The sequence below is a fragment of the Somniosus microcephalus genome, chromosome 6 (genome assembly GCF_052327205.1).
Source record: "Somniosus microcephalus isolate GS21.2 chromosome 6, FLI_Smic_1.0, whole genome shotgun sequence".
In the NCBI taxonomy this organism is placed as follows: Eukaryota; Metazoa; Chordata; class Chondrichthyes; order Squaliformes; family Somniosidae; genus Somniosus; species Somniosus microcephalus.
In genome coordinates, this window is record NC_140992.1 from 32,885,242 (window position 1) to 32,904,985 (window position 19,744).

The 19,744-nt window shown below is 43.8% G+C and overlaps 1 protein-coding gene across 1 annotated transcript in view; it reads right to left on the reverse strand.

The window, feature by feature from the left end:
• Positions 1–1,260: 1,260 nt before the first annotated feature.
• The window catches only part of nyap2a (neuronal tyrosine-phosphorylated phosphoinositide-3-kinase adaptor 2a), a 137,929-nt gene continuing 119,445 nt past the window's right edge, over positions 1,261–19,744 (reverse strand). The window contains exon 7 of the mRNA XM_085989968.1: positions 1,261–3,793. Coding sequence (XP_085846094.1) covers positions 3,572–3,793 — 222 coding nt within the window. The 3' untranslated portion in view covers positions 1,261–3,571. The remainder of the gene's footprint in view (positions 3,794–19,744) is intronic.

The window sequence follows — 19,744 nt, forward strand, 5'->3', positions numbered from 1 at the left end:
AATGGTGGGGTGTGCGGGCTGACTGTGATCAATGGTGGGGTGTGTGTGCTGACTGTGATCAATGGTGGGGTGTGTGTGCTGACTGATCAATGGTGGGGTGTGCGGGCTGACTGTGATCAATGGTGGGGTGTGCGGGCTGACTGTGATCAATGGTGGGGTGTGCGGGCTGACTGTGATCAATGGTGGGGTGTGTGTGCTGACTGTGATCAATGGTGGGGTGTGCGGGCTGACTGTGATCGATGGTGGGGTGTGCGGGCTGACTGTGATCGATGGTGGGGTGTGCGGGCTGACTGTGATCAATGGTGGGGTGCGCGGGCTGACTGTGATCAATGGTGGGGTGCGCGGGCTGACTGTGATCAATGGTGGGGTGTGCAGGCTGACTGTGATCAATGGTGGGGTGTGCGGGCTGACTGTGATCAATGGTGGGGTGTGCGGGCTGACTGTGATCAATGGTGGGGTGTGCGGGCTGACTGTGATCAATGGTGGGGTGTGCGGGCTGACTGTGATCAATGGTGGGGTGTGTGGGCTGACTGTGATCAATGGTGGGGTGTGTGTGCTGACTGTGATCAATGGTGGGGTGTGTGGGCTGACTGTGATCAATGGTGGGGTGTGCGGGCTGACTGTGATCAATGGTGGGGTGTGTGGGCTGACTGTGATCAATGGTGGGGTGTGCGGGCTGACTGTGATCGATGGTGGGGTGTGCGGGCTGACTGGTCGATGGTGGGGTGTGCGGGCTGACTGTGATCGATGGTGGGGTGTGCGGGCTGACTGTGATCGATAGTGGGGTGTGCGGGCTGACTGTGATCAATGGTGGGGTGTGTGCTGACTGTGATCGATGGTGGGGTGTGTGTGCTGACTGTGATCGATGGTGGGGTGTGTGTGCTGACTGTGATCGATGGTGGGGTGTGCGGGCTGACTGTGATCGATGGTGGGGTGTGCGGGCTGACTGGTCGATGGTGGGGTGTGCGGGCTGACTGTGATCAATGGTGGGGTGTGCGGGCTGACTGTGATCGATGGTGGGGTGTGTGCTGACTGTGATCGATGGCGGGGTGTGCGGGCTGACTGGTCGATGGTGGGGTGTGCGGGCTGACTGTGATCAATGGTGGGGTGTGCGGGCTGACTGTGATCGATGGTGGGGTGTGCGGGCTGACTGTGATCAATGGTGGGGTGTGCGGGCTGACTGTGATCAATGGTGGGGTGTGCGGGCTGACTGTGATCGATGGTGGGGTGTGCGGGCTGACTGTGATCAATGGTGGGGTGTGCGGGCTGACTGTGATCGATGGTGGAGTGTGCGGGCTGACTGTGATCGATGGTGGAGTGTGCGGGCTGACTGTGATCAATGGTGGGGTGTGCAGGCTGACTGTGATCAATGGTGGGGTGTGCGGGCTGACTGTGATCAATGGTGGGGTGTGCGGGCTGACTGTGAACAATGGTGGGGTGTGCGGGCTGACTGATCAATGGTGGGGTGTGCAGGCTGACTGTGAACAATGGTGGGGTGTGCGGGCTGACTGTGAACAATGGTGGGGTGTGCGGGCTGACTGTGATCGATGGTGGGGTGTGCGGGCTGACTGTGAACAATGGTGGGGTGTGCGGGCTGACTGATCAATGGTGGGGTGTCCATGCTGACTGTGATTGACATTGAGGTTCATACAGTAACTGTGATCAATGTTAGGTTCATGCATTATTATTGATGTTGGGCTTTTCTCTGATTGGAGTTGGATGTTTGCATTATGATCAGTGTTGGGTGTATGCACTACGATTGGTGTTGGATAAAGGCACTATGATTTGTGTTGGGTTTACACATTATAATTGGTGTTGGGTATATGTAGCATGATTGAGTATAGGCAGTTTAGTTATTGTTGGGTGTATGCGCTATGATTGGTGTTGGATGCATGCACTGTTATCAGTATTGGCTGTAATCACTATGATTGCTTTTGGGTATATGCAGTACAGTCAATGTTGGGTTTATGCACTTTGATCAGTATTGGTGTAAGAACTATGATTAGTATTGGGTGTATGCAGTATGATCAGTATTGGGATGCATGCATTGACTGTGATAATCTTTAGCTGTGCCTTGACTGTGCTTTCTTTCCTTTTAAATCACAGTGTGCTTTACACAAAAATAATATAAAGTTCACACTATTATTCAATTATACTATTTAAAATCAAGAAAAGTGAATACGAGACAATAACATCATAATTAGTCTGTATATATATTTATATATAGATATATCATAGGTCAATAATACACATCAGTAGAAAATATTTCAAAGCCTTCAATTCCTCCTGATTACTTTTCAACAGGTTTTGAACTAATAGCCACCATTGAAATTACATTGCACAGATTCTGTTCAAATTAGGGGAGATTTTCCTGAGTTTGCACCAGCTGCATCGGAACGCCTGGGCCCACTGAATGTCGCATATTGGAGCACAGGCCTGGGAAGGAATCTGCCGGAGTTTCCTCCATTTAAATGAGTAAAGACAAATCAGGTGGGGTCCGTTGCAGGTGTGCACTCTGACCTGCCCGATTTCCCAGTATTCCTTGCAAACCAGGTGATCCGCTGCACTTGGGCGCAAACCAGGAACATCTCTCCGACATCATTTTGTTGAGTCCTATACAAAATAAAACCTAATCCCGACCGTTTGGTATTATAAGACTTTGATCCCTAATGCTCTGAGCATTGATAAATTTTCCATTTTAAAAACCCCTCGTCGATTACTGCAGCTCACACGGGGGGCCTGTGGACCGGAGAGGGGCTGGGCTGTGTAGTAGACAATGAAAATACAGACCACCAAACTCCACTGGTGTTTGCATAGGAAAGCAAGTGGTCCTCCCTTTCAGAGAGGTCGGCAGGGCAGAATATAACCCCGCTGACATTTATCAATAACTAGAGATGCGAATTTCTGCATTCTCCTGCAGGTTGAGTGACTCTTGAAAGTCATCTTTCCTTATTTCAGAAAGAGGATAGAAAAGTGCTCGTAGAACAAAATATTTAGAACAGGCAGGGAAGATCCCGTCTGTGCTCCACGTGCAACGGAATTGTAAATCTGTTGATAAGGAACGGGTTTATGATTCTGTTGCACATAGCGCACAGAGGAGATTTTCCCCTTGAGTGGTCAAGAATAGAGCTGCCCTCTGCCACCCACTTCCTCCCATGCCTGCCGCTGATTGATTGCAATTTCTTGAAAGCTGACAATAAAACTAATTATATTAAAATCCATTCACATAACAGCACAGCTGTTTTGATTATTATTGTTATAGCAATATTACTCTTAAATATTATTTCATTACAGTGCTTCTATAAGGCAGCTAAGACTTGGTCGCTGCCACGGTTGGTCTGCATGGTAAGTGGTTCAGCCTCTGTCATGTGACATGTTGGCTCCAGTCACAGTGAACCATGGTCTCCTCAAGGCAACTGAGTCATTGAGCTGAATGAATCGAAGGCCCAGGCGGGCAGACCGATGTGGGTGTCAAAGGTCACAACAGTCATCGAGGAAATGACCCTTTGCGGGTGCCTGTATTGGTCAGAGGTCAAAACCTTGGGGGAAGCATGCTTCACAGAGGACTTTGTCAGATTGCGGTGTCCCAAAGAACAGTCTGCTGTTTTGTGCAGGGAGGCGCCGTCAGCTTCGAATTCTTTGTTGTGCTATTTTTCTTCCAGCTTGGAAGGATGGGCATGCTGTCTTGTTTACAAAGGCCTTTATCTGGCTTCTGCCGCGACTTGATCTCTTTGCACAGGCATCGCTTCTTCTCAATCATTTCAAGTATTGTGTTGTCTCCATAGAACCATTGCTGATACAATGCCTGGTTTAAAAAAAACAGAAAAAGAACAAGAGAAAACAAAAGCATAAATCCTGCTGCTTGATTCGGAGATCAGTGACAGAGAGCTTTTTTGATCGTTTTTCATGTGACATCAGCATTCAAATCAATCAGATACACGGTTCAGCATAACCGGGGCAGCAAAATGCACAGTTACTGTTTATATGTCAGATAGTTGCCACAAAACCAAACCGGTTGGTATTAACTGAATTGGCCTTGAATGTTTACCCTCTGCTCATTAAGACACCCTTTACTGCAGTTCTTGCAACTGTCTGGAGTTCCAGATTATTCAGGAGGGTGAACTGTTTCACATAATCAATAAACTCTAGCATGCTGAAAACCTGGCAAATGTTTATTATTGCAAGTATATTAAAGAATTAATTTAACAAAAGGTTTGAATGATTTTAGATCCTTTATTCCCCCCTCACAGCAAACTGTTGTGATAAAGGTTGGAGTTGCCACTGACCTGATCCACTGTTTTGTTATAATTTCCCTGAATAGAGGGCACAATGATAAAGACCCTGGTCTCTCAGTGACAGGAGAGCATGCCAAGGGGAGGGTCAAATAAGGGCTAAATACATGCAGGACGTCATGACAAACACATGCTAAATGCAAGTAACTATCATGATATGCAGCCATACAACATGTCAAATATGATAAGCAGGTGTCAAGCACAAGCACACAGAAGCTCATAATAAATGCATGTGCTGGATGCATGCAGATTGTCATGCCAAATGCATGTCAAACCAGTTCTATTTCATGTGTAGAAAGTCATGACAAATGTCTCCCCAAAACTGCGCACTGCAGCTTGGGGAGTTTTGGCGGATATCTCCTGCTGCTGTCTGGAAGAACCTAGTGGTGCAAAAGTTCAAGTCAGATGTTACCTTCACTGCTACTGACACAGCCTTCCTTGCAGTCAACATGGTTTGCCTAACGTTGTACAGGATGGCTTCCTAAGGAAATCACCGTCTCCAGATGCAAGAGTCTTTAGACACATTCAGATATGATTGGCTGGCCCTGCGCCCAATGGTGGTAGCAGAAGGGTAAATCCTAACTGAGCATCGAAAGTCCATTCATACCTGTCCGAGATGGCTCTTCTGATCCTCTTCCCTGCTCCAAAAACCTGCAAATGTAGAGGGATGCCCAGAGAGGTCTCACATATGTAGCACATAATGAAACACCTCTGGGGAAACAGACAGGGCTATAGAAGGAGTGCGACTTTAAAAAGCTGACAGTACATTTGTTTGTGACAAAATGGCTAAGCAGCAAAGAAGCACTAAAAGAGATGGAAAAAATTACACCGCAATTGCTCACAAGTCCAAACGAACCAGGACACTGTAAGAGCAAAGACTTAACATGAGAGGAGTCCCGTCCCTGCCCATCCCTTGCAGCGCCTGTCTTACATGGGCTCTGAGCAGCTGAGTTCCTGCTTAGCTGCTGCTAGCCTCAGCTTACATATCTGTAGATCCACAATGAAGCCAGCTCATGACCGGTGTGCAGGCTCTTAGTGCCACAGGTGCTTCCTGGTCAGATTATAGTGCAAGGTGCACTCGGCTTCTAGCACTCTATAATGTGAGGAGGAGGCGCCTGGTGCCCAGCAGATGCTGAAGTTAGTATTATTGAACCCCAATAAAGCAATTGCAGATGAGAAACCTTGTCAAACACTTTTTGAAAGGGGTTAATTTTCATCTTCAATGCCTGGGTGGTAATGTGTGGAGCAGCTCGCCCGCCTGTTATAGACTCGTCCCACTCATTTCAATGCAAACATCGGTTTTATGCCTGGATGGCAAGGTAAAAATCTACCCCCAAATCTCTACTGAAAGTCACAGTTTTGTACATTTCTTGCCGATGCTGTCTAATTTAATGAAGTAACATATTGTCCAAACTGCTCGTTCGTTGAAGAAAATGGCGTATTGGCTGCATCCTTTCCCATTGAGCGCCAGTGAGATTCTCGCCTGTGCCTTGCAATTGCTGTCAGTATGAGGAGAATACTCACCAACTTATCAACTTGCTATCCTAGTTCATTTTAAAGGAATGAAGAAAAATTGAGATTTTCTTCTCTTAGCTCTGGCCTTTGGAAAGTAACAAAGTGCATCATATCAGTAGGTGTGCTACGGTAGTTTGGTTTTGGATTCAAATTACATTTTAGATGGCTACAACTTTAACTTCCTGGATCACTTCATATTTGTTTTCAGAAATGATGATTGTACAATTCCACCAGAGCAGCCTTAGGCTTTTAAGGTCCTTCAAATGTTAGGGCTCCCTTGGCCAAGGGCTTCGCCAGTACCTGGGCTTCCCACACATCACTTCTTTAACCAGCTTCTTCTCGCTTCTCACTTCCTTCGCTTGTTTCTCTCTGCTTCTCACTCCCTTTCCCGGATTGTCGCCAATCCTCATTGCCTTACCCAACTTCTCTTCATTTCTCATTCCCTTTGGCGGTTTCTCTGCCATCTTCAGTCTCTTCATTAGCTACTCACTTAGTTTTCTGGCTTCTTTATATTTCTCACTTCCCTTTCCAGCTTCTCGCTGCTTCTCAACTCTCTTCCCAACTTCTCTCTGCATTTTATTCTGTCTCCTGCCTCCTAGACATGCTCTGCTCTCGTTCTTAGCTTCTGACTCTTTCTCACTCTGCTCCCCTGTTTTCCTCACTTCTCAATCTCTGTCCCAGTCTCTCTGTTGCCTGCTGTTTGCTCTCCTTCCTTGTTTTTCATTCTCTATCGTGTTTTTTCCCTGACTCTCCCAGTTGCACTCTCTCCAATTCTCACTTAGTCTTCAGATGACGGAGAGCAACATTTTCATTTTGGATGACAGTATTTTTTCATGCTCCTTGAAACAGGTGAAATGGTTCCAGATAATTTTGGTGGATTATTCCAATATAGAGCTTAAACATCAGAGCAAATGTAATATTTATTTTTAAATTGTGATCTACTGCTTTTTAGCTCTGAAACTTGTATGTTTATGATAATCCTGTAGGCATACTGTAAATATCAGCATATTTTGTACAGCAATATTATAAACAACTTGGTCTTTTTCCACAAAAGCGTCTGTGCTATGTTTACAGAGCACACATGTAGATGACAGAAAGCAGCTGTTATGGAGATTCCCCCATGGTCTACATCTAGGGACATAACCGGGAGGATAGAAGTGGCAGGATACATGCACAAACTGACCACAATCATTGAACTATGCTTTCATTAAGTACCATAGAACAGAACAATGTATCACTTTAAAGGATGGAGAAACAGCACAATAAGAGAAAAAATAAAAAAGTTATTCTGTGACATATTTCAAAACACTCATCTTTCAAACTGCCTTAAGATTGCTCAACAAAAGTCAAAGGTCCAAAGGCCAAACTGAATGAGCCCAAATTCCCCCTGGTGAAAACTAGCTGAACAAATGACCATTAGACACGTTGAAAATCACTAAGTAGAGGTCACGCTGTCACACAAATTCCAAATTCATATCACATATCAAAACACCCGGCGCTTGTAAAATGATGGATTATTTTGCATATGAGGGATGACTGTAGTAAACAATAAAAACTGCAGAAAATGACTTCCCACAGCTTGCTGCTGTGATTTAACACTTTGAGTACCACAGACAAGTTTTCTCATCTTGGTGAGAGCTGCGGAAGCTGTTGCCGAATTATTTGTTTAACAGCTCTCAAATTTGACTTGGCCAGGAAAACTAGTATAATTTTATGACACAACTAGGTCAAATGACAATATTTATTTTTATTCATTCACAGGATGTGGGCGTCGCTGGCAAGTCCAGCATTTATTGCCTATCCCTAATTGCCCTTGAGAAGGTGGTGGTGAGCCGCCATCTCAGAGGGGCAGTTAAGAGTCAACCACATTGCTGTGGGTCTGGAGTCACATATAGGCCAGACCGGCCAAGGACGGCAGATTTCCTTCCCTAAAGGACATTAGTGAACCAGATGGGTTTTTATGACAATCCGGTAGTTTCATGGGTACCATTACTGATACTAGCTTTTGTTTTAAATTCCAGATTTATTTAATTAACTAAATTTAAATTCCCCAGCTGTCATGGTGATTTGAACTCATGTCTCAGCAACATTAGTCCAGGCTTCTGGATTACTAGTCCAGTAATGGGGGGATGGGAACCTAGGTAGTGGAAAAGAGGGAAGTCATATGAAGTCAGAAATAGATGGTAGAAAGGTGAGAAGCAATAAGCAAAGGAGAGAAACACAAAGGGCCAAACTAATTCATAATGAGAGTGTGAAAAAAGCAAGCCTGAAGGCTTTGTATCTTAATGCTAGAAGCATTAGGAACAAGGTGGATGAATTAGTTGTGGAAATAGAGGTAAACAAGTATGATTTGATTGGGATTACAGAAACGTGGCTGCAGGGTGGGCAAGGCTGGGAACTTAACATCCAGGGATATACAATATTTAGGAAGGATCGGCAAAAAGGTAGGGGAGGTGGGGTAGCATTGCTGGTAAAGGAGGGGATTAATGCAATGGAAAGGAAGGATATTAACTCGGATGAAACGGAATCTGTATGGGTAGAAATGAGAAATAGCAAGGGGAGGAAAACGTTGGTGGGTGTGATATATAGGCCTCCAAATAGTAATATGGAGGTGAGGGAAGGCATAAAAAGGGAAATTAGAGAAGCGTGCGATAAGAGCACAGCTGTCATCATGGGTGACTTTAATTTACATATTGATTGGACTACCCAAATTAGTAAAAATTCTGAGGAGGAGGAATTCCTGGAATGTTTTCGGGACGGTTATCTGGACCAATATGTCGAGGAGCCGACTCGAGATCAGGCCATTTTAGACTGGGTATTGTGCAATGAGAAGGGACTTATCAGCAATCTTCTTGTACGAGGCCCCTTGGGTCAGAGCGATCATAATATGATCGAGCTCTCAGTCGAGATGGAGAGTGAGGAAATTGAATCAGAGACTAAGGTCCAGAACTTAAATAAAGGGAATTACGAGGGTATGAGACGGGAATTGGGTAAGATTGATTGGGTGGTGTTTCTGGGGGGATTGACAGTGGATAGACAATGGCAAGCATTCAAAGATAGAATGGAAGAATTCCAGAACATGTTTATACCGGTTTGGCATAAAAATAAACCTAAAAAGGTGACTCAACCGTGGATAACGAGGGAAATTAGGGACAGCATAAAATCAAAAAAAAGGGCATATCAACTGGCAAAAAAATGCACCAGACCGGAAGATTGGGGGCAGTACAGGATACAGCAAAAGAGGACAAAGGGATTAATCAGGAAGGGGAAAATAGAATACGAAAGTAAACTTGCAGCAAACATAAAGACAGACTGCAAAAGCTTTTATCGGTATATCAGGAGGAAAAGACTGGTAAAATCCCAAGTCGGTCCCTTGCAGTCCGATTCGGGAGAATATATAATGGAGAATAAGGAAATGGCAGACCAATTAAACTCATACTTTGGTTCTGTATTCACAAAGGAGGACACAAATAACCTCCCAGGAATATCGGCAAACATAGGGACTAATGAGAGGGAGGAGCTGACAGAAATTAGTATCTCTAGGGATATGGTGTTGGGTAAGTTGAGGGGACTGAAGGCCGACAAATCCCCGGGGCCTGATAAACTACATCCTAGGGTACTTAAGGAGGTGGCCCTGGAGATAGCAGATGCTCTAAGGATCATCTTCCGGAACTCCATTGACTCGGGAACAGTACCCGTGGATTGGAGGGTAGCTAATGTTACCCCAATATTTAAAAAGGGGGGTAGAGAGAAAGCAGGGAATTATAGACCAGTAAGCCTTACATCGGTTGTGGGCAAAATGCTAGAGTCCATTATTAAGGATAAAATAGCGGAGCACTTGACAAATGGGGAAAGGATCGGACAGAGTCAACATGGATTTACAAAGGGTAAATCGTGTTTGACTAATCTGCTGGAATTTTTTGAGGAAGTAACTGGTAAAATAGATGGGGGAGAGCCAGTGGATGTGGTGTACCTTGACTTCCAGAAAGCCTTCGATAAGGTTCCACACAAAAGATTATCATGCAAAATTAAGGCTCATGGGATTGGGGGCAAAGTATTAACGTGGATAGAGAACTGGCTGGCGGATAGAAAACAGAGAGTTGGAATAAACGGCTCGTTTTCGGAGTGGCAGGCAGTGACCAGCGGGGTGCCGCAAGGATCTGTCCTGGGACCCCAGCTGTTCACAATATATATAAATGATCTGGATCAGGGAATTGGATGCAATATTTCCAAATTCGCTGACGACACTAAACTAGGAGGAGGGGTGGGCTCTGATGAGGATGTCAGGAGGCTACAGTGCGATTTGGACAGGTTGGGGGAATGGGCGGATACGTGGCAGATGCACTATAATGTGGATAAATGCGAGGTTATCCACTTTGGGGGTAAAAACAGGAGGGTAGATTATTATCTAAATGGCAATAGATTGGGAGATGGGGAAGTGCAGAGGGACCTGGGTGTTCTTGTGCACCAGTCACTGAAGGAGAGCATGCAGGTGCAACAGGCGATTAAGAAGGCAAATGGTATGTTGGCCTTCATATCAAGGGGGTTCGAGTATAGGAATAGGGATACCTTACTACAGCTGTACAAGGTGCTGGTGAGACCGCATCTGGAGTATTGTGTACAGTTTTGGTCGCCCCATCTGCGGAAGGATGTTCTTGCCATGGAAAGAGTGCAACGGCGATTCACCAGGCTGATACCTGGAATGGCGGGAATGACCTACGAAGAGAGATTAAATAGTTTGGGCTTGTACTCACTGGAGTTTAGAAGATTGAGAGGGGATCTCATCGAAACATATAAAATTATGGCAGGCCTGGACAGGCTGAATTCAGAGAGAATGTTTCCAATGGCCGGGGAGCACAGAACCAGGGGCCACAGTCTAAAAATAGCGGGCAAATCATTTAAAACAGAGATGAGGAAGAATTTCTTTACTCAAAGAGTGGTGAGCCTGTGAAATTCCCTGCCACAGAGGGCTGTGAAGGCTAATTCAATAAATATTTTCAAGAGAGAATTGGATATATTTCTGAAGGCTAAGGGGATTAAGGGTTACGGAGAAAAGGCGGGGACGGGGTACTGAACTGGTAAGATCAGCTATGATCTCAGACGAAGATCAGCCATGATCTCATTGAATGGCGGAGCAGGCTCGAAGGGCCGAATGGCCTACTCCTGTTCCTATCTCCTATCTCTATGTAACACAACCAGTGTGCCACCGTAACCTCAGGCATTTAATTGACCAAGAAAAGGTCAACAAACCAATAAGTTTTTTAAATTTCTTTTGAGGTGTCTGTGTATCTCTGTACTGAGTGAACTGTACTCGATGGTAGATTTTAGAATTACTGGCTCTGAACCTTAAGAGGAGCTCTACAGTGCCCTGGAGGACAGTTTTGAGGGGGGGAAAAATTGGTGAAGAAATGTTTTTAAGTAACCTTTGGCGAGTAGGTGAATGTGAAGTGGTTTTGTGAAGCCATAGCTTGGTGTGTGACACTCGCTGTTATAAATCTCATCATCATAAAGAAAGTACTCATGAAATAACACTGGACGGCCAGCTGGTGGCGCCGTCCAAGGAGTATAAATACTCGGGCGTGGGCCCAGCTTCCCCAGGGGCATTTTGTAAGACAAGGAACTAGTGAAGTACAACTAGGCCTCCATGTTCTGAAACCAGTTGATTAAAGCCTTGCTTTATACTCAAACCAAGTGCGTAGTGAGTTTTATTACGTCACTCACTTCCTGGTACAATAGCAAAATACTGTGGATGCTGGAAACCCGAAATAACAACAGAAAATGCTGGAAAAACTCAGCAGGCCTGGCAGCATCCGTGGAGAGAGAAACAGAGTTATCGTTTCAGGTCGGGTCTCTGTTTCTCTCTCCACGGATGCTGCCTGGCCTGCTGAGTTTTTCCAGTGTTTTAAGAACATAAGAACATAAGAAATAGGAGCAGGAGTAGGCCAATCGGCCCCTCGAGCCTGCTCCGCCATTCAATAAGATCATGGCTGATCTGATCCTAACCGCCAATCCACTATCACAGAACCATCTCCTGAATCTAACAGAATTAGACACATGAAATAGGAGCAGGATCAGGCTACACGGCCCCTGGGCCCACTCCGCTACCCACAGGGCCATGACCGATCCGAACCTAGACTCCTGTCCAAATTCCTGCCCGCTCCCTGTAACCCTTAATTCCCTTTACTTCTAGGAAACTGTCTATTTCTGTTTTAAATTTATGTAATGATGTAGCTTCTACAGCTTTTTGGGGCAGCATATTCCATGGACCTACCACCCTCTGAGTGAAGTAGTTCCTCCTCATCTCAGTTTTGAAAGAGCAGCCCCTTATTCTAAGACTATGCCCCCTAGTTCTAGTTTCACCCATCATCGGGAACATCTTCCCCGCATCCACCCGATCCAACCCCTTCACAATCTTATATGTTTCTACTCCAATGAGTAGAGTCCCAATCTACTCAACCTCTCCTCATATGTCCATCCCCTCATCCCCGGGATTAACGGAGTGAACCTTCTTTGTATTGACTCGAGAGCAAGTATGTCCTTTCTTAAGTATGGACACCAAAACTGTACGCAGTATTCCAGGTGCGGTCTCACCAATACCTTGTACAACTGAAGCAATACCTCCCTATTTTTATATTCTATCCCCCTAGCAATGAAAGCCAACATTCCATTGGCCTTCTTAATCACTTGCTGCACCTGCATACTAACCTTTTGAGTTTCGTGCACCAGGACCCCCAGATCCCTTTGTACTTCAGTACTTTCCAGTTTCTTGCCATTAAGATAATAACTTGCTCTACGATTTTTCCTGCCAAAGTGCATAACCTCACACTTTCCAGTATTGTATTCCATCTGCCAAATCTCTGCCCACTTACTTAGCCTGTCTATGTCCCCTTGCAGGTTTTTTATGTCCTCCTCACTCACTACTTTCCCTCCCATCTTAGTGTCATCTGCAAACTTTGATATGTTACACTCGGTCCCCTCCTCCAAATCGTTAATATAGATTGTAAAGAGTTGGGGACCCAGCACTGACCCCTGCGGAACACCACTAGTTACTGATTGCCAGTCTGAGAATGAACCATTTATCCCAACTCTCTGCCTTCTGTTAGATAGCCAATCCTCTATCCATGCCAGAATATTACCCCCAATCCCGTGATTTTTTATCTTAAGCAATAATCTTTTGTGTGGCACCTTGTCAAATGCCTTTTGGAAGTCTAAATACACTACGTCCACTGGTTCCCCTTTATCCACCCTATATGTTACTTCCTCAAAGAACTCCAGCAAATTTGTCAAACATGACTTCCCCTTCATAAAACCATGCTGACTTTGTCCTATTAAATTATGATTATCCAAATGTCCTGTTACTGTCTCCTTAATAATGGACTCCAAAATTTTACCTACCACAGATGTTAGGCTAACCGATCTATAGTTTCCAGCCTTCTGTCTACTGCCCTTTTTAAATAAGGGTGTTACATTAGCAGTTTTCCAGTCTGCCGGGACCTTTGCTGAGTCCAGGGAGTTTTGGAAAATTATTACCAATGCATCCACAATCCCTACCGCCACTTCCCTCAAGACCCTAGGGTGTAAGCCATCAGGTCCAGGTGATTTATCCGCCTTGAGTCCCATTATTTTACCGAGTACCACTTCCTTAGTGATTTTGATCGTGTTTAGCTCCTCCCCCCCTTTAGCCCCCTGTTTGTCCAGTGTTGGGATATTCTTAGTGTCTTCTACTGTAAAGACTGATATAAAATATTCATTCAGTGTTTTTGCCATCTCCATATTTCCCACCATTAATTTCCCGGTCTCATCCGCTAAGGGTCCAACATTTACTTTAGCCACCCTTTTTCTTTTTATATAACTATAAAAACTCTTACTATCTGTTTTTATATTTTTTGCTAATTTACTTTCATAATCTATCTTCCCTTTCTTAATCAATCTTTTTGTTATTTTTTGCTGTCTTTTAAAGTTTTCCCAATCCTCTATCCTCCCACTAGATTTGGCTACCTTATATGCCCTTGTTTTTAGTCGAATACTATCCTTAATTTCTTTACTTAGCCACGGATGGCTGTCTTTTCTTTTACACCCTTTTCTTCTCAGTGGAATATTTTTTTTTTGGAAGTTGTAAAATAACTCCTTAAATGTACACCACTGATCATGTATCGTCTTACCCTTTAATCTATTTTCCCAATCCACTCTACTCAATTCCGCTCTCATACCTTCATAGTCTCCTTTATTCAAGCTTAGCACGCTTGTTTGAGATCCAACCTTCTCACCCTCTAATTGAATATGGAATTCAACCATGTTATGGTCACTCATTCCAAGGGGATCCTTTACTAGGACATTTTTAATTAATCCTGTCTCGTTACACAGGACCAGATCGAAGGTTGCTTGCCCCCTGGTCGGTTCAGTTTTTCTGTTGTTATTTCTCACTTCCTGGTGTTGGAGCAAGCTGCCTGGCTATTATATGGCTTGCCTGGCTGCTCATCAGCCTGATGGTTAATCTACGTGCCTGCAAAGTACTTGGATATTTAAAAAGTTTATGTTTGCAGGTTCTTTTGGACGAGACTGGGGAAGAAGATAGTGGTGAGAGTATTCTGTATTCTCTTTTATTTTTTGGCATCAAAAGAAATGCTATCCTGTCGCTAGATAATAAACACAAGGTGACTCAGCTGTGTGACATGCCTAAGGTGTATTAACCTCCTGTTTTCACAATGGCCCAGAAATTCGGGTCTCCACGGGTGAGTACGCACGGGGTACTCACCCATAAGCCCAATGGAAGTGCCGGTTTCGTGCATGCACTGCGCATGCGCGGGAAACCGGCACTTCCGTTCCCCTGAAAGAAGGGGTTCAGAGGTGGAACGCATGCGCCGGAGAGGCAGTGCGTGCGCATTGAACTTATGTTTTTTTTGCAGGTTTTTCCGGGAGGGTAAGTCTCCAGAAGTTAGACATGTAAAAAGCAGTAGCAAGGCCTGCTTTTTACAAGGTAAGTGGTGAATTAATTAAAATTAAAACATTTTTTCCACAGGTTTATTATTTTTAAATACTTTAAAGAAAGGTAAGTTTATTTTTAGCCCCGTTAGAAAATGTAATTAATTTTTCAAAAATTTAAATTATTGTTTAAAATAGTTATTTCATGTAACTTATAGTTATATTAAAAATGTGATTTTTAAAAAATTTATTTGAAGTTTTAGTGATGTTTTGGAGCTGAATTGTATTCATAAATTTGATAGGTCTTCCTGTCAAATCTATGAATACAGATTCCCTGCTACCATTGGCTCTGCATGGCCCACGTGATCCTAGGGGACGCTTCGAACTAACTGCGCCCCTGGGATATGCAAGCGCTGCACGCTGGCAGTTGGAGGCAGCCCAGGATCGGAATCCCACACAGGCCCACAGCTCAACGGCCGGCGCGCTAGGTAAGTGCAGGTTGGAGGCTTGCACCCGCGGGAAGCCTCCAACCCAAATTTCTGGGCCAATATGTTCAAGATGTTGCATCCTCATAGTTGTGAGATTTACAAGGTAACAGTCCTGTTCCTATGGCCTTGTATTTGTTATCATTAAAGGGTATAAACCCTGCGTATAGGTATTATATAGAGGTAATTACAAATTACACAACATGTTGTGATACCTGTACTCATAATGTACACAAACTATTGTGTAGCTATATTGAGAATACATCTAAGGTGCATTATTAACCTCTTTCCTGTCTATAATAGGGAAAGACAAGCAGGTGAGGAACATTGGCAAAAAATGTATTTTCTTTGAAGTGAAAGCAATAATAAAACTTTTATAATACTTGATGAGAGATTAGTCTCATTATCTGCTGAAGCTAGGGGGTTTTCTTTTCCTTCTTTGACAACCAGCAATGAATCTGTCAGATTGAAGTATTTTTGTAAAATCAAAAGTAGAACTTGCTGATTTGCCAAGAAATAGGTTCTGTGTAATTAAGATACTGGCTTTACTTGTTACACAACACAAAATGCTCAGATTCTGATATGATAAACATCCTGTCGAAGGTTGGTAGAATTCAGTAACACTGCAGCAAAGTCTGAGGAAAGTGATTATAAGAATATTTAGTGACACCTAGTGGCAATAAAGGGAACGTTGTTCCCTGTCTGCCGGAGAACGTGTATTAAATGATGACTTTGTTTGCATTGGAAAAGGCAAATTTTAGCATGGCCTTTTGCTGATTAGCCAAGGTATGCTCCTCATTCATATTCTAAGCAAAGGGATAATGTCACAGACCACAACGGGCCTTCAAAATAGTCCTTATGTTCACCAACATGAAAACAAATATCATTTAATAGAAAGTATTTTCATTAACGATCAAAAACTGGGCCAAGAAAGTAGCCTTCAACAACAACAACAACTTGCATTTATATAGTGCCTTTAAAGTAGTAAAACTTCCCAAGGCGCTGCACAGGAGTATTATAAGACAAAAATTTGACACCGAGCCACATAAGAAGAAATTAGGACAGATGACCAAAAGCTTGGTAAAAGAAGTAGGTTTTACAACAACAATAACTTATAATTATATAGCGCCTTTAGCATAGTAAAGCATCCCAAGGCGTTTCACAGGAGTGTTATAAGACAAAAAAGGAGCGTCTTAAAGGAGGAAAGAGGTAGAGAGGAGAAGAGTTCCAGAGCTTCGAGCCTAGGCAGCTGAAGGCACAGCCACCGATGGTTGAGCAATTATAATCAGGGATGCTCAAGAGGGCAGAATTTGAGGAGCGCAGATATCTCGAGGTTGTGGGGCTGAAGGAGATTACAGAGATAGGGAGGGATTTGAAAACAAGGATGAGAATTTTAAAATCGAGGCATTGCTTAACCGGGAGCCAATGTAGGTCAGCGAGCACAGGGGTGATGGGTGAACGGGACTTGGCGCGAGTTAGGACACGGGTAGCTAAGTTTTGGATGACCTCAAGTTTATGTAGGGTAGAATGTGGGAGGCCAGCCAGGAGTGCAGTGGAATAGTCAAGTCTAGAGGTAACAAAGGCATGGATGAGGGTTTCAGCAGCGGATGAGCTGAGGCAGGGGCGGAGACGGGCAATGTTACGGAGGTGAAAATAGGCGGTCTTAGTTATGCTGCGGATGTGTGGTCGGAAACTCATTTCAGGGTCAAATGTGACACTAAAGTTGCGAACAGTCTGGTTCAGCCTCAGACAGATGCTGGGGAGAGGGATGGAGTCAGTGGCGAGGGAACGGAGTTTGTGGTGGGGACGATGGCTTCGGTCTTCCCAATATTTAATTGGAAATAATTTCTGCTCACCCAATACTGGATGTCGGACAAGCAGTCTGACAATTTAGAGACCGTGGAGGGGTCGAGAGAAGTGGTGGTGAGGTCGAGCTGGGTGGCATCAGCGTACATGTGGAAACTGATGCCGTGTTTTCGGATGATGTCACCAAGGGGCAAAAAAGGATATTTCAATCCTGTCAGCAATGTAGTGCTAGGTTGACATCTATGGGGTTTTAAGTGTTTCAAAATCAATCAAACTTTGCACACTTTTGTGATTCATTGCCCTGGTTCCAAAAAGATGTAAATACTAGCTAGACATACAATTTTTAAAAGTCTGCTGATCTCATTGACTAAGAAAGCTAACAGTAAACAGCTGTATTCCAAGAACAACATTGACCATGTAGGTCAGTAATTGCGCTACAATGTAATGGTCACCCTGTAATGGACTTTCCTGAGTGTCACAAACAAAGGAGCAAACAAAATCCTGATTACAAAGCCAAGCAAAGCTTTCCCTGAGTCCACATGCTAAGATCACCACTGTAGTCTTGCACTCATCATTTAATCATATCTCTGCCACCTATTCTGGCATGGAGTCTACTGGAATGTCCATTATACTCATTAATGAACCTGTCAAGAAAAAAAGGTGTTAACAGCTGTTTGTAGTTGAATGATGGAGAAAGCATGAGACTAGGTTTGAAGTCTTTAAGTAATTTTTCAGGCCCAGACTAAAAAAATAAATACTTGCAATTATATAGTGCCTTTCACGACCTCAGGACATCCCGAAATCGCTTTACAGCCAATGAAGTAGTTTTGAAGTGTGGTCACTGTTGTAAAGATATAGCAGAATCTCTGTTTGATTTACTTGTTCTGGTTGCTATATTGACTGTAACAATTTACACTTCCTCTAAGGGCTATTTTTATAATAGTGTCTATCAATTACCAGAATCTGTGGATTTAAAACAATTTAAGCACTTTGACAGCTTACATGTAGATGAAATATGATGCTCTTCCAGTGAGGGGCATGAGTACATGGCTAGAGGTAACTAACATGTCACTAACCTTATCATTAAACTTGGGCCCTCCCCAGCAAGAGTCCTGAATGTACAGTCTGGGAGGCAACCAACAAACAGCTAAACCTAATGCTGTCTCAGGGAGGGCATGGACATGCAGGAGGTGGCTGGTGCACCGCTATTACAAGGGAAATACATGGGCGAGCTGGCTAACACGGAATCAAATCTGACATAACAGAGATGACCTCACAGTGAGGAGCAGAGCATTACAAAAGATAACTTACTTGAAACAGGATCTGGCATTGAGGAGTGGGATAAGTGGACCTGAAGAAATAGTTAATAGAAACATAGAAGATAGGAGCAGGAGTAGACCATTCGGCCCCTCGAGCCTGCTCCGCCATTCAATGAGATCATGGCTGATCATTCAAATTCAGTACCCTGTCCCTGCCTTCTCCCCATATCCCTTGATCCCTATAGCCTTAAGAAATATATCCAACTCCTTCTTGAATATATTTAATGAATTGGCCTCAACTGCAGGTCTAATGCTGGCACTGCACTGGCGCTTTCCCAGAGAGAGGTGCAAGTGCATGTCTAAAGGTAGTTGACAGGGACTACTTTTGGCATTACTCTGACACTCTTCCAAAGATGGATAGGGAGAAGCTGCTAATATAGAACGAAACCTGAAATTACACCGAGGCTCGCACTGCCAAATCCCATTCAAACATTTCTGACTGAAACACCAGCAAAAAGTCGAGTCATTTTATAGCATTGCCTTTACACTAGCCACAGTGAAATGAAAACATTTCATTAACGTAGCTCCTTCAAATGGAATCGTTCCGTCTTTTAAGAGTGCTGAAAATAACATGTGTGTGCAATTTGAATTGTAATATAGTGTGACACAAAGTGCTACTTAGAACCAGTGTTCTGGAATGTAAAAGCTCCCTCTGTTGGATGCCATGAGAATACATGAAAGAAAGGAGGCATGTTATGAAGTCGAGGAATTTTTAGAGGTTTGATTTGATTGCAGTTATGACTCGCAGCTGTGCAAGTGGCCCTCATTTTATGGAAGATGACATGCAAGTACAATCGTGCACAATGTTCTGGGAAAACAAACTGTAAAAGAGGAATATGCAAAACAGAAAAGTTAAGTGAGAGAAGGGAGGAATGTAAAATATAAATATTAAAATCAAAGAATGAGATGGTTCACATGTAAAAGCCAAATCGAAGATTAGAGTTAGAGTGGAAAGACCAAATGACTGGTTAAGGATTGACATCTATGTTAAGTAAAGGCTTAGGGAAATCAGGACTATTAGAAGGTGCTGTTATCCATTGTTGAAGTCTCGACTCCGAGTAAGACTCTGAAACAAACTGTACCGTCAGATAAGCAAAGCTTTATTTTACTTGCATACAAGTGTATACAAGGAGAGAGCTGCCTGGACAAAGGCTAGGCCAACATCTCTAAAGGACATCAGCGAATGCAGCATATTTATACACTCAAACAAGCAAGCGTTCCATAGATCACGTGTAATGGTATTGTATCATTTTAGCAAATTAAGAGTTTACACAAGGACAATCAAAAGGTCAGCAGGACAGAAATATCTCCAGACAAGGTTAGTTAATTATATTCTGTCAGGAGGTTTTGTTTGAATCTTGTTACCAAAAAATGATTTGCTCACTCATGTCTGATTATCGTATTT